Here is a 16,474-nt window from a genome sequence, read left to right on the forward strand (position 1 = left end):
AAACGAGTTAAAAGAGATGAAAAGAAAGTAAGAAAAAAATAATTTAGTTTTTATTTTATATATACGAACTATTTTTACATAGTCTGCTATAAAAAGCTTTTTGAGATTATAATAAAAATATCAAATATAGAGTAGAGTAAAATCTTAAGTTGTTTAGATATGTTTACATAATATTTCAAGAAATTTCATAAATTTATATAATTCAATTCATTCACAGTTATTCACAAGTCTCCCTATTGATTTTGTTTTTATTTTTTTTTTAAATGCTATATTTTTCACATGAAAAATTGAATATCCTTATTGTATGTATGCATGCTTGTTACATGTACATATACTACCTGTTACATGTTACATGTACATATACTACATGCTGCATGCGTGTGTACGTATGTACGTTTATGAAGTCATAAAAAGTCAAATAAGTTTACTATATATATATTTTTTCAAATAGGCAGCATGTGGCTTATGCGTAGGAGTTGGCAGTTTTAGCGATCCACCGGAAATTCCAGGCATGGCACATTTTCTCGAACATATGGTTTTCATGGGATCAGAAAAATATCCACAAGTATTAAAATATAATCTGTACTGTATTATGAAGTTAACTTATTCAAATTTTTAAATATATCATTTTATCTTTAGGAAAACGATTTTGATGCATATATCAGTAAGCGTGGTGGTTTTACTAATGCTTCGACGGATTGCGAGCATACAACATTTTACTTTGATATTCAAGAAAAACATTTATTATCAACTCTCGATCGTTTTGCTCAATTTTTTATTAAACCTTTAATGAAGAAAGAAGCCATTACACGAGAACGAGAAGCTATAGAAAGCGGTATCTAAATTATAATCGTAATATTGATTATAATCTAATTACTGTAAATTTTAGTTTTGATATATCATACTTATAGAGTTTCAGTTGGCTTTACCTAATGATGAGAATAGAAAAGAACAATTATTCTCCTCTTTTGCACAAACTGGTCATCCAGCTAGCAAATTTGTTTGGGGCAATTTAATAACATTGCGCGATAATGTGCATGATGACAAATTATATGAAGAGTTACACAAATTCAGAGAGCGTCATTATAGCGCTCATAGAATGAGACTGGCTGTACAAGTAATCAAAGTTTTATTAATCTTGTTCAATTAAAAGTTATTGGTTTCCTATTAAATACAGTTAATTTATGATATGATATATTTAATTATAGGCGAGATTGCCGCTAGATACATTGGAAAAATATGTCACAATGTGCTTTGCTGATGTACCAAACAATGGATTGCCTCCTAGTAATTTTATTGAATTTAAAGGTGGTGTTTCTTTTGATACTCCTGCTTTTCGAAAAATATATAAAGTTAAGCCTTTCAAAGATGTCAGTCAGGTATGCGCCTAAAATTGTTTGTGACGAATTAGTTTATGATATTAATAAGCTGCATAGAAATATTTTATTTAACTTAATAATACTATAGGCAAAAATTATTTCTTTTTTGTGGAAAATAAATTAAAAATTTTCTTTTGTAAGAGTTCTCTTGTGATATTAGGTATACAAAAAAGTTCTGAAGATTTCTTACAACCGAAATAACAATTTAAATTTTATATATCTTTCCGCCCTTTTGCGGTTTTAAAGCGTTGACATTTGGCCTTCTAAAATGCCATAAGGTTTGGCGTTTGATAATCTCAAAAATCAGTAGTGTTCACAATGGCAATAACAAAAGAGCATATTCGATTTTCTATCCACTTCGCGTTTTATCTGAAGAAAAATGCTGCTGAAGCCACTGCAATGATTTGTGTTGCATATGGAGAGAACGCTGTAAGTCATACTACATGTAAAAGATGGTATCAAAAATTTTGCCAAGGAGATTTCAGTTTTGAAGATGAATCGCGTGCTGGACCTCAAAAGATTGAAACGGACGAATTGCAAGCACTGCTGGATATAAACTCTGTGCAAATTCTGTGAAAAGGAGCTTGCAGAACAGCTTGGCGTTACGCAGCAAACCATTTCTGTACGTTTACATACGATGGAAAAGGTTCAGAAGAAAGGCAGATGGTTCCGCATGAATTGTCCGAAGACAACAAAAGTTGTCAGTGTGAAACTGCACTCACTTTGCTTTCAAAGTTCCGGAAAAAAGATTTTCTGCAGAAAATCATTACAGGCGATGAATAGTGGATTCTTTATGATAATTCTAAACATAGAAAATCATGGGTTGACCCTGGTTAACCTTCGACATCGATGTCAAAGCTCAATATCCACGCCAAGAAGTTTTGCTCTGTATCTGGTGAGAAAGGTGTGTTGTATTACGAGTTGTTACAACCGGGTGAAACAATCACAGCAGACCGCTACCAACAACAGTTGACCAATTTGAGCGATGCATTAGAAGAAAAGAGCCATTTACTGGCGAAAAACGTCGTAAAGTGATCTTGCTTCATGACAATGCTCGACCACATGTTGCGAAAGCGACTCAGGACCATATCTTTGCGTTAGACTGAGAACTTCTCCCGCACGCGGCATATAGCCCAGACATGGCGCCTTTCGATTACTACCTATTCCAGTCGCTGCAGCATCATTTGGCTGATACACATTTCGTGAGATTTGAAGAGATATGAAAATGCATTGATGACTTTATCGCTTCGAAGCCGGTGAGCTTCTATCGTCAAGGAATTCGCAAGCTACCCGAAAGATGGCAAAAGGTCGTTGATGCAAACAGGGAATATTTCGCTGATTAATATTTTTTTGTTTGTTTTTGAATAAAGATTGAATTTTATAAAAAAAAGCTCAGAACTTTTTTGTACACCTACTTTCATCATGACTTTATTATGAACTTAATAAATTGTGTTTTATTATGTCTTCCTACTATTACACAAACATGTATGTATTTTTATATTTATAGAATATAGTAAGTTAAATGAAATTATATGAATTATTATAAAGAAAGATTTTCTATTAAGGAAAGCTTTGCATCGTTGTATAGAAAACATACGTGCGTACGTGCGTGCGCGCGTGCGCGCGCGCATATGTGCGTATATGTATATGTATATGTACGAGGATAGTCTGAAAAGTTTTGAGTCTTAATATGAAGATGACGTTACTCGTTAAAACCATTCTAGTATTACAATAGTATATGCTTTGAAAGACTTTTATGAAAATTTCAGTCATTTTAGACGCTCAGTTGTTATTTGACAGTCGTTTGTGTCAGTCGATGTCAGTTTTTGTAAAAATGGAAAAAATTGAATATCGTGCTGTGATTAAATTCTTATATTTGAAAGACAATACGCCTGCGCAAATTAAAATCGAGTTGGATGCTGTTTACGGGGACTCTGCCCCATCATTTGCTACCGTAAAAAGATGGGCAGCTGAATTTAAATGTGGTCCTACCAGCTTGGGTGATGATGAGCGTTTGGGACGGCCAAAAACTGCGACCACCGCTGATAACATCGAAAATGTTCACCAAATGGTACTGGATCGTCGATCAAGGTTAGAGAGATAGCAAAGGCTATGGACATATCGAAAGAACGCGTTTGTCATATATTGACTGAAAAATTGGATATGCGCAAGCTATCCGCGCGTTGGGTGCCGCGCTTGCTCATTTTGGACCAAAAATGAATTCGAATGAACATTTTCAAGGCCCTGTTGGAACGGTTCAAGCGAAGTCAGATTTTTGCGTCGATTCATAACTGTAGATGAAACTTGGATCCACCACTACACTCCAGAGACAAAAGAACAGTCAAAACAGGACTGCAAAGGGTGAACCTGCTCCGAAAAAGGTGAAGACGGTTCCATAAGGTGGGAAAGTAATGGCGACTGTTTTTTGGGATAGTCACGGAATTGTGTGTATCGACTATCTTGAAAAAGGTAAAACAATAACGGGAGCGTATTACGCATCATTACTTGATAAGCTGAAGGCAGAAATTGCAAAAAAAACGGCTGCATTTGAAGAAGAAGAAAGTGCTGTTCCATCAAGACAACGCACTTGCTCACACTTCGGCGGTCGCCGTGGCCAAAATTCACGAACTGGATTTCGAATTGGTTGACTACCCACCGTATTCACCAGATCTGGCCCCCAGTGACTTTTTCCTGTTTCCTAAGCTTAAAGTTTCGCTTGAAAGAGATTTTCATCGAACGAAGAGGTCATCGCATACGTAAACGCCTATTTTGCGGAGCAAGACTCCAACTACTATTTGGAGGAGTTAAAGAGGTTAGAGTATCGATGGGAAAAGTGTATCGATTTAAAAGGAGATTATGTTGAAAAATAAAACTATATTTGACCGAAAAAATACTTGTTTCTATGTTAAGCTCAAAACTTTTCTACCCTCGTATATACATATACGTATATACATATGCATGCATACACGTACAAATGCATGCACGAACGTATATGAAATTTTTTATAGTTTGATTTGAAAAAAAATATTTCCGATATAAATTGTTTAGTTTTTAATATAGAATTCAATTGTGTTATTTTTTCATTGGATTTATTCGAAATTTCAAAGTTATTATTCTTGTTGCTAACTCAGGATTTCTAAGTCAGGAGAACTTGGAAAATTCAATTCTAATACATTTAAAATGCTTCTTTCTAATAAGAAAATTATTATATAAATTATGTATTTTTATCTGCTGATTCTTGAAATATTAACTTGTAATATTTTATTTGAGATATCTTGTGTATGCGTGTCTATTGCATGCAAAATAAAAATCATTAACATATAAAAATTATTTTGTACAGTTGGAAATAACATGGACAATGCCTTCACAACGTGATTTTTACAAAAGTAAACCACATCAATATATCTCATGGATTATTGGACATGAAGGAAAAGGTTCTTTAATAAGTTATCTACGCAAAAAAATGTGGAGTCTTGATATTACTAGTGGTAATAGTGAAAGTGACTTTGAACACAATTCCATGTATGCCTTATGGAAGCTTAATCTCATACTTTCTTATGAGGGACATCAACATTTAGAGGAAGTACTGGATGCAATATTTTCTTATATTAATTTATTGAAAAAAGAGGGTCCACAGAAACGAATTTATGATGAGATATATAAAATCGAAGAAAACAAGTTCAGGTAAACAAGTTCTTGGATAAGTAAATGTGTAAGGAATAAATTAATAGTATAATACTATTACTACTGTTATTACTAAAAATAAGAGAACTTGCCGGCCTTTGAGTCATCAATCTTGCTGAATTTTGCTAGAATGTTTGCTAGTATTGAAATAATCAATATTATTCAGAGGTGATGCATTTCTAAACTATTGACGAGAAATTTCATTTTGAATTTTAACACGTTCCATTAATTCCAGTGCAAACATTCATTGTATGTGAAGCTGGCGTTTCATTTCATAGAAATTCATAAATTTTTAAGAATTCTGGCTTCCGTTTTAATAGTTTTAATGTTCTTGATAGGTTATAAGCAAATAGTTCTGCTCATTAAAGTGAAAAAAATTGGACAAAGTGAGACGCCAAGCTCACGCTGTGTCACTTTGTTCTAAACAACAAGTTCTGATGTCCGTCAATGCAAGATTTCGAATAATTTACAAGTTCTAGAAGAGTTTTATAAAGAGTTCTGACAAATGAGAGGAAAAAATTGTTTAAACATAAATCAAGAAATTATTTAAACATAAATCAAGAAGATAATTATATATGATAGTTTAATGATAAATCAAGTTAAAGCACAGGTCAATAACTCGGAGTTCTAATTTAATAAATATACGTTTCGTGTAATTCCGAGTTAAAGTATTAAAGCACTTTCTAAAGAGTTCTAGGCACTGGCGATGGTGTACGATTTTTAAATAAATAAATATCGCTTATGCGTACATATTTATTTAAAAATTGTACATCACCGCTAGTTATTTAAAAATTGGGTAAATCTTTACAAAAATTTACACAGCTCGGATGATTTTGACCTTGACATATGTTGTAGAGGTGAGGGTACTGATCATTTTTCCTTATAATTTAATTGGTGCTCTTGTATAGTTTTTGAGATATACTTATATAAATGTTAGTAAATTTGGTAAATGTCTAGAAAAACGAAGCTCCCTCCAATGACCTTGATCTTGACATATGTTGTCATCACTACTCAGCCTTGAGAAGGTTTTAGACGGTCACTGTTCGTTAAAAAGTTATTAACAAAAAAGTAAATTCGTGAAGCAACATGATAACAGTACAAAGTGGGAATGAGTATTGACTATGAGAATGCCATCGATCGAATGTAATCAAAACGAAGCGAGAACTACGTTACGTGTGTACGTACTTTGGACAAAAACACAAATTTACTTAATCTTATACCTTGAGTAATTTACTCAAGGTATATATTAAGTAGAGTGATTACAAAATAAATACACGATTATAGTTTGGCAATCGCTATCAATTAATAAGAGTAATAATAATTAAATAATAAAGTGTCGCTCGTTTGCCGCATCCGCTTTGTCAGCAGTGAACGCGATTGCGTTCGCGACATCCCTTTCATGTAAAGGAATTACGAAAGGTTTTGAGTTCCGTATGTGTGGTCGTTTTTGACGCTCGCGACAATAGATATTTTTTTATTTAGATAAAGAAATGTATTATGCAAATGTTTATTGATTTATTTAAGAACAGAAGGACAAAAAACAGTTTTATGTTCCCGTATTTATATCTAAATATGCAAGGTTTATGTTCAAATCACCCACGATCAGGCGATTTTTTACATATTCAAAGGATACCGGTTTTTATGAGAAGTCTCAAATGAAATCAAATTGAATGAAATTTTAATGATACAGATTTTGGCTTACTGATCAAAAGTCTCAATGGACTAAATAATCAAAAATTTTGAAGTTATGGCAACTCAAATATCCAAAATTGACCTCCATTGTTAAATGGTATGATAGTAGGCACTTGAGATTTAATGTGTTTTATCCCTTTATTATCTCTTAAGAGTTTTCATTTACTTTTATTTATACTTACATATCTCTCATAGCGCACGATACGATATATATTCATACAGAAATTATATCGAACATAATTTATTACGCAAATCCTATACAGTGACACATTACGAGAATTGGAACAAAAACAATTATTGTAAGTAGTCAACATATTATAGATTATAAAACATTATATTTAGAAATAAGAATATATTTATAGAATATCTTTATATATTTATATTAGAAATAAGAATATATTTACATTTAATATTTATACATACATCCAATTTTTTCGACTGAATTGATATCCGACAAATACGTCCGAGTGCCCGAATCTCGTCGATAAATAATTGATACAGATGTATATCGTTTATATTTGTGTAGATAGATGTGTAAATGTGTGTGCATAAATAAAAGTATAAATGAAGATTCTTAAAAGGATTCTTCCTCGGGAGTCTTAAAGGGATTCGCAATTTATTTCCGCATATCATGATCTGTAATTACTGAGCAGTAAGATCTTGCCATACGTCCCGATCTTCTGCCGCTCTCATTATCTGTGCGGTAAATAGATTTGTTAATATTTTTATCTGGTTAACATATCTATTGCACAATTTTCCTTTTCTTCTTCTGTCAATCTTCTCTTGAATGACTAATTTTTTTGTCCTACAATATCATATGACCAAAGAATTTGAGGATGTACCTTTGTATAGATGTTAGTGTTTTCTTGGCTCTATTTGTAGTTCTCATAGAATTGAAGCGTTCGTCCTATAAGCTATTCAAAGTATTCGTAACATTATCTCGAACGCTTCAATCCTCCGGCGTTCTGTATTCAGAGTTTGACTCATAGGATTGGGAATATTATTGTTTCTACTAACCTTTTTTTGTTGTCTTTCTGATGTTGTGGTATTTCCATTCTTGTTAGTTTAGCCAGAGTTTGTCATAATGATCCTTCTTTTAACTTCTCCTGGGATGAATTCTTGTTAAAGATGAGGGCTCCCAGATATATAATTTTATCTTTTGGGATGTCTTAGATTTGTTGGAGCTGCACAGATAACCGATGCGTTTTGTTCACAATATAACTATATTTATTTCGATTCAATTTCAAGCCAGCTTCTGTATTATATCTTTCTTTGGAATGGTTTTGATATTTCCGAGTCAGTCAAAATCGTTGTGTTGTCAGCGCAGTTTTTTAGATTTTTCTTCCTCCTATCGAAATTCCTCCATTTCAATTCTTTGTTGCTTTTCTAATAATCCATTCTTCATGTACAGGATGAGGAAAAAGTATTGATCTTAAAAAATCTCGAAAAATATAAGTTTTACAGAAAAGTGTTTCGAATAAAAGTTGTAGGATTTAAAAGATCTATTTACTAATGTAGAGAAAAGAAAGGAGAATAGATCACTTTGCTTAACGAAATCAAGAGAAACGCAAAACGTAAGACATAAGGAGAGGATAAGCATAAAATACAAAACGTTCTTTATTTAGCACACAAGACACTCCGTCATGCCACTCTAAGGTACTCATGTACTGTTGTCTTGCATCGTTTGAGCGTGTTTTCTTTTGTGCAGATTTCTCGCTTACTCGTTATTCTATTGGCTTTTGATGAATTCTGCGAAGTATCGCGATCGTTTTTCTTCCGTGGAGTGGAGTCCATTTGACCACGTTGCAATTGATCACTAGCCACTCATAGCGTTTAAACAGAGGAAAACCTCTAGACACCGATTGCTGTGAATGGTTGTAGTTAATCGCAACGTGGTCAAACGGGATGCTCCCTCTTTCGTGCCATAATCGCCGTTTCTTTTCGCCTATTTTATTTATAGACTATTATGTTTGACTATACTAGTCTTATCAGTTTGACCTTGAATGGCGTCGCTAAGGCCAGGTCAAGATTACTTTAAATTATTTAAATGCGCCTTATCCCTAGAATCCCTTATTTTTTATTGTATATTGTTGTAGCCCTTGTTGAAACCTTTTCAAAGCACTATAATTTTATTCATTTTGAATAAATTGTTTTGAAATTATCAAGTTTTTTTTATAATAATAAATATAAACCACAAAGGCAAGATCTATGTGAAGATAACTTCCAACATTGAAAAAAATTCGTTAAAAACGTTTCTGTAGCTCATTCGATTGCTCATCGTTTGCACATGTATGTACATTTCAAATTTTCGTTTGCATACTTCTAATAAAAAATGTATTAACAGACCGAAAGAGAATGTTCATTTTTCATTAGAATTAGCCCCCAGCGTTGCACTGTAAGCTATATATCGAAATGTGTGTGACTTGAGTACGGATATCAAAGTCCGAATTCAATATTTTTGATACAAGTGCCACTTCCGGTCTTCCAAGTTCACTATCGAAAGTGCCCAAAACGCATTCATAGACGTAGAAAATGTGCGTACATGTAACGCTGGGTGTGTTAAACTATAATGCTCTTGGAGGGGGATGTTCATTTTAGCATCCGGCGTTGCACAGGTTGCATTTTCTCTCAACTTCACACTAGCCTTCTAACTACGAGTAAATTAGATTAAATGTAGATGATTGTCGATAGATTTTCGTTTGCATATTCCAAAACAGGTCAATTTTTCGTTTGCACACCTTTGGTTTAAAAGTTATTAACAATTAAAGTTCCGATATTGATCAAGGTAACTAAGATGAAAACATTATATTTAAATGGTTTTTATCAACAGCTTTTCGTTAGCACATTTTCAAACAAGTCAGTTTTTCGTTTGCACATCTTTAATTAAAAAGTTATTAACAAATATTGATGGAGAGCCAACTAACATAAAAAAATTCGTTTTCAAGAATTCTGGAGATACACGAGTCAAATGGAACCAATCAGAGATTTTCGTTTGCACATTTCGAAATAATTAAGTTCTTATTTACATATCTTTATTTAAAAAGTTATTAGTTGTTTTAAAAATGTTACACCTTACTGAACATGAACAAATATTTCATTTGATGATGAAAGGGTAGGGAAAAAGACTAAGGTCATACAATGATGTTAGGCAACTCTTCAATGCAACATTTCGATGAAAATGCAAATATCTCGAAATATACTGTTCAAAAAATTCAGACGTTTCGAAGAAACGTGGTAATGTTAATAATTATCCAAAAACAGCGAAGATCAGCGACAGCAGCATATCTCGAGACGTAGATGTTTTGCAATCTTTTGTGGAGAATCTATATACTTCCACTTGCAGAATAGCTCAAAAACATCAAATAGTTCATAGTTGGTGTGCAAAATATTAAAACAGAATAAATTTCATTCATACAGAATTCATCTAGAGTTGATGAATAAAGACGATTTTGATCGATATCTAGATTGTTGTGAATTAATGATGAGAAGAGTAGATGCAGAATTTGTTTACAACATAATTTTTTCAGACGAGGCAACGACGACGTTTGAACAGTAATGTCAATCGACACAATTTTGTATAGATTTTGGATACAAATCCTCATTAGATACTTTTATACTCAACATCAACAGAAACTAAAAGTTTTGACAGGTTTGGATAGATATTTTAAATAATACTTTGATAAGTTTTTTTTTATTAAAGAAAATTTAAATGCTGAAATACAAGGATATGTTGAGAAACTGCGATCAGAGTCATTGTTGGTGCGATCTGTTTACTGCGATCAGAGTCATTGTTAGTGAAGACATTGAGAACACTTGCTTGAGATTATATTAGGAACGCTATTTCAAGATTTTATGATCTAGATTTTATGACTAGTATGCTGTCAAACTGTGAATAGTGAATACTTAAAAAATTTATTATAAATTTCCTTTGAAAAGATAGATTTTCCTCCGATCTTACCTTCGTGATCTAATCTATCGTGCTCTACATGTTACCATAAAACTCTGTAACTTCGAAACGATATAATAATTTACTCAAAATGAATAAAATTATAGTACTTTTGAAAAGGTCTCAACAAGAGCTATAAGAATTTATAATAAAAAGTAGGGAATTCCATTTAGAAAATTTAAGGTGATCTTGATCTGATCTCAGCGACATCATCCAAAGTCAAATTGATAAGAGTAGTAAGATATTTTACTAGTAAGTAAGCTATTTTTAAATCTTACAACTTTTATTTGAAACACTTTTCTGTAAAACTTATATTTTTCGAGATTTTTCAGGGTTTCCATACTTTTTCCCCATCCTGTATATTAAATAGCAAGAGAGATAGCACGCATCCTTATCGAATACCTTTTCCTATTTTAAAACTCAAATATTGTTTCTTCTATCCGTATGTAGGCAGAATTGTATGTATATAGTGTTTTTATTAGATATATAAGATGTTCTGGAATTGACATCTCTTGTAATATATTTCATAACATGTTCCAATTAACTGTGTCAAAGGACTTGGTGTAGGCTAAAAAGCATATATTATTGATATATTGAATTTGTAACATTTTTTGATGATTTCTGATATTGATAAGCTGATTTCTTGTGCTTCAGTCAGGTACAAATCCTGCTTATTCTGGTGATATTTGGAGGAATAAATATGATTTAAGTCATCTTTGTATGATATACATATAGCATTATCTTATATGGCATTATTAAGGCAATAGTTCTATAGTTATTGCAAATTTGTTATCTTTTTTGTGTAGTGGGATATACAGAGTGATTCAAAACAATCTTTTGTCCTTAAAATATCATCATTCAATGTCATCATCATTCTTTATTTAATTTTGAGATGATTTTTTCTTTTCCAAAATTTTCTTTGAAGTTTAGTTTTTTAACTAAAAAAAAATAATGTCGTATGACGGATCACAAATACAACAGTAGGCAAGGACGGCGCAACTCATCGTCAGACGTAGGCGCTCACGCGGGGCGCTTGGTGAATGGCTATACATAATAGTGCACACATTAATATAAAAATTTGAAAAAATAAAAATAAACTTTGAAAAAAAGGTCGTCTCAAAGATAAATTAAGAATACAACATTTTAAAAATAAAAGATTTAATAGAACAGATTCTCTCTCTCTTCCTCTCTCTCACTCTTACTCAATTACTTATTTACTCACTCACTCGCTCGCTCGCTCCCTCACTCACTCACTCACTCGCTCGCTCACTCACTCACTCACTCACTCACTCACTCACTCGCTCACTCGCTCGCTCACTGACTCACTCATTCACTCACTCACTCGCTCGCTCATTCACTCACTCACTCGCTCGCTCGCTCACTCACTCACTCGCTCGCTCGCTCACTCACTCACTCGCTCGCTCACTCACTCACTCACTCACTCACTCACCCATCCACTCACTCACTCATCCACTCATTCACTCGCTTACCTTACAAAAATCATCTTATATAATGATTCTATGACCTCTTTTGTTCCTCAAATTCCTCGAGAAAGACAGATGGATTTCTCGATTAAATTCTAAATAAGTTTTTTTTAACAAACTTCAATGAACTTTTCAATTATACTGATAAACTTTTATATCGATCAATTTGATTAAAAAACTCGCTTGATTAAAAAACGAAAAATTTACTAATTTATCAGTTAATTATTAATAATAACTTTAATTACTTAGTCACTTAATTATCGATAACTGAAAATCACTTGAACAAAAAAAGCACAGATTCAATTGATTTTAATAATAAATCTATTAATTAATTACTAATTGTTGACTAATTATTTGATAATTGAAAAAAACACATTATCTAACAAGCAATAACAAGTAGTCGAATAATTTTAATAATAAATCTATTTTATTAATAATTTACTTTAATAATAAGTTAATCACTATTTGTTACTGTCGATTAATTATTCGAGATCCACTCGAAGGAACACACGTTACACACAAGAAGATTACACGCATTTATCCGAGAATGCAAGCATTCGTCTGATTTTAGTTTGTAAATTAGTCACTATTAATTAATTTGTACAAACATAACCAAAATCAATTGAGTGCTTGTATTCTCGGATAAATGCGTGTGATCTTTGTGTAACATGTATTTTTTCTTTGACTGGATCTCGAATAATTAATCGACAGTAACTAGTTATTAATTTATCATTAAAATAAGAAAAATAAATTTCTCGTTTTTTAATCAAGTGAATAAACTGATCAAATGTAAAAGTTTATCAGTGTAATTGAAAAGTTGATCAGTAAATTGCAATTTGTTAACCCTTAACTAGGCGCGTCTCCTGGCCGAACGTTAGTGAACGCGCGCGACACTGAGTCGTATCACAAATTTATTATTTGGGAATTATAATAATTGAATAATCGCCATAAAAAGTATAATAAATACAATATATTTACAATCAAATATAATATTAAAATTTAACTATAATATTAAAATTTTTTGTCTACTTATAAAAATAAAAATTTGATTAAATGTAGATAAAAAATTAAAAATAGGATAATGGTTTTAAAAATGAAGATATCAATTTAAAATCAAACATAGACAAATAATAACAACGTTCTTATAAGATAATGATATGAAATAAACTATTAAAATTAACTAAAATAAAAATAAAATAAAATCAATTATTTCTTCTTGTATGCTATTCTTCTCCAAGTATTTACAGAATACCTCTCGATTTTTGAAACTTATGATAGGAAACTTAGGATAGGATTTGGATCCAAAATGTATCTAAAATTGTTTCAAAATTCTATTGTTTGAATTTTTTAAAACATAACTTAACCCTCATCTTTTTTTAATTTTTTATTTCTTTTTATGTGGAGAAATGCATTTACGCACCTTCTGGACACACTGGCTGCTCAGGGGAGTGTGGAACTCAGGGGAGACTAGACCTCTCCTCACTAGAATCTTACAGTGACCAGCAGTACACGGAAAGAGGATTCGGGAAGATCTATGGCACACATCCAGACCCCCTTCCTCCAGTGCTTATACATCCCTGTCAGGGGCGACGCGGCCATAGCGCCCCTTCCTTATCTCTCTGGGGGCCCAGATGTTGGTAGGCCCCCTGTGTGGGAAGATGCCTAGGTGACGTCCATGGACCCCACCCTTATTGATCGCCCGGCACAGCTAATTTTGCTGGCAGGGCCGGGATCTTCGCCCTCTTCTCAAGAAGAGCGATCGCTTCTTCTTGGCCCCACCTGCCTCCGTCCCGTTCCCAGGATCTAGATCAGATCCCCTTGTCCCAGGGGATTCCAGACCCTTCTTTGGGGCTGGCGGCGGAAGCAGCTTCTTTTTAGTTGCCCTCTCGTTCCTCTTCGTAGCCCGTTTGGGCTCAGAGCAAATCCCCTTTCCCAACATATGACGACTGAGCGCCCGAGTTCCGCACAGAGCGGACATCTCGGTGCGGCGGTGCATTGGGTAGCGCGGTGGCTCGAGACGCCACAGCGGTAGCAGTGATCACTGCGGTCCACCGCGCTCTTACACTCCGCCCTCACGTGCTCCAGTTCGAACTTGAAGCACTATATCGGGCGAGATAGTAGTTTAATACCTTTAGTAGTTTAATGGGAATCGAGATCCACCCGATGCAGATCTTTCCTTCTTTCGTCGACTTATTGGCGGCAGCGATAGGGCACTCCACTCAAATGGAGTCAAGTCCAAGTGGGGGAACGCCGTATCTCTCCCACGCGAATTTCGCCGGATTCGCATTCCCCTTTCGCGGCGACCTCTTCCGGAGTGATCGAATTGATCAGATCCCGCAACTCCGCGCGCTTTACGGGGCGACCGATTCGCACTTCCTTCCCGCCAATCATAGCTCTCATCCGCTCGGTCAGTTGGTCGGCCTTGGGATCACATCCCTCACCGGCGATCTCCAAAATAAGACTCCCGGTTATGGCCCATCTGGGCTTTATTCCCTCGACCCTCAAATCCCGCAGGTTTATCTCCTGTCGGGACTTGAGGATCGCCTCTTTATAGAAGTCCCCTGCGCGGTGACAGAGACCGCGACAGTTTTTGGGAGGCGCGGGGATCTGGTGCGGAGGGCTCCTTCCTTTTCTTTCTCTTCTTCTTCTGTCTCGTCTAATCACCCTTACTGTCGCGCAGTGAGCGAGTCGAGGCCATCGAGTCTTACCTGCCTTTCCTCCCATCGCTTGCACATGACGTCCCACCCCCACAAGAGGAAGGGGCAAGGGGCGGGGGCCTTTTGGAAGAAGAGGTTACCCCGGAGCGTGAGTCGCCCCGGAGCGCGAGCCGCTCCCCCCTTAGACCGAATCCGGTGTACGGGCCGACTGATCGGCACCGCTCCGATCCACAGTCCACCCAGCGGGGGGTGGAGGGATAAACGCTGCCTCACATGCCTAAACATGCCTCAGCCGGACACACACTCTCTCCACAACTGCGTCCTCTATCCACTGGAAGAAGTCCATTGTTGTGTGAGATGGTGCGTCCCTCCCTTTCTTCTGTTCCCCACTGCAAGGAGGAACGAAGACTCGTCGGACGAGAGTTTTCTACAGACGAGAACCTTCTTGTCCGTATATAAGGAGGGAGAGGTATCTCCGTCTGCTCTCTATCCCTCTCCTTCTCGCGCTCTTTCGGGTCGCCAGCGATGTTCGTCCCGTTTAGCGGGAAGCGAAGAGTCAGACACAAGCCATGCCCCCCACGCCTCACCGCATAGGTGTCGTTCTGTCCTCAGATCAGTCACCTGTTGGAGCTGCCGAACCAGCTTGCGCATGCGCGAGTTCTCCGCGAACCTTCGGGAATGTCTCAGATGCGCACATTTTCAATCGGACACACCACTCACTCAGCCGATGCATAGGAATTTTCTAGTGAGTCACCTATTAAAAATTTTTTTATTTAATCGATCAATTGGCAATGTGTCCGATTGGTCCTCATCCGAACCTTTGAGACTCGTCGTCCGCCGAGATTCGTTGGCCCATTGCTTTGACAATTGCCAGACAATTTATGGCCTTGCTGGCCTCTTTGAGGACCTTTATGTAACCTCCTTTTAAAATTTGGAGGTGGTGGCCAACCAAACTCTAATCTAAAGAAGTATTAAACATTAATGCGAGTAAAAATAAATTAAAATGTGAAGAATGGTTCAATCTCGCATTATTACAATTATATAAGCAAGATTTTACTTACGTTCTGAGGTGCGCGCGGCATTCCGTGTCACAAAATGTGTTTTACTGATTTTAAAGTGAATAAAAGGTTAACTACTTCATAGGAAAAATGCAGCAGTTGCTTTGTCTTATAATTGAGATGTTAAATGAGGAATACGGTGTTCGGTCAGAAGGTCAGTAATAGAAAAAAGACTTGTATTATCAATGATTTAAAAAAAAACAAATTTTGCGGCACTCAGTGCCGCGGTACACTCGGTTAAGAGTTAAAAGAAAAGAGTTATTTGAAATTCGATCAGGAAATTCATCTATCTTTCTCGAGGAATTCGAAGAACCGCAAAAGAGATCATGGAATCATTACACAAGATGATTTTTATAAGGTAAGCGAGTTAATGAGTGAGTGAGTGAATATAAAATAACTTTTATTTTTAAAATATATTCTTGATTTATCTTTGAGGTTATCTTTTCTTTTCATAATTTTATTTTTATTTTTTCAAATTTTTATATTATATTAATATGCGTATGTATTATTATGTATAGCCACCGATTCACCCCGCGTAAGCGCCTGACGATGAGTTGCACTGCCCTTGCCTACT

General features: G+C 35.1%; 1 protein-coding gene across 1 annotated transcript in view; it reads left to right on the plus strand.

The window, feature by feature from the left end:
• Nucleotides 1-6: 6 nt before the first annotated feature.
• Nucleotides 7-16,474, plus strand: part of LOC105423617 (nardilysin) — a 41,554-nt gene continuing 25,086 nt past the window's right edge. Inside the window, exons 1-6 of the mRNA XM_089074705.1 lie at nt 7-27; nt 452-565; nt 640-835; nt 912-1,117; nt 1,209-1,379; nt 4,720-5,063. Coding sequence (XP_088930831.1) covers nt 512-565; nt 640-835; nt 912-1,117; nt 1,209-1,379; nt 4,720-5,063 — 971 coding nt within the window. The 5' untranslated portion in view covers nt 7-27; nt 452-511. The remainder of the gene's footprint in view (nt 28-451; nt 566-639; nt 836-911; nt 1,118-1,208; nt 1,380-4,719; nt 5,064-16,474) is intronic.

This window comes from Pogonomyrmex barbatus, unplaced genomic scaffold (genome assembly GCF_055798465.1).
Source record: "Pogonomyrmex barbatus isolate J1 unplaced genomic scaffold, ASM5579846v1 scaffold17, whole genome shotgun sequence".
Classification (NCBI taxonomy): Eukaryota; Metazoa; Arthropoda; class Insecta; order Hymenoptera; family Formicidae; genus Pogonomyrmex; species Pogonomyrmex barbatus.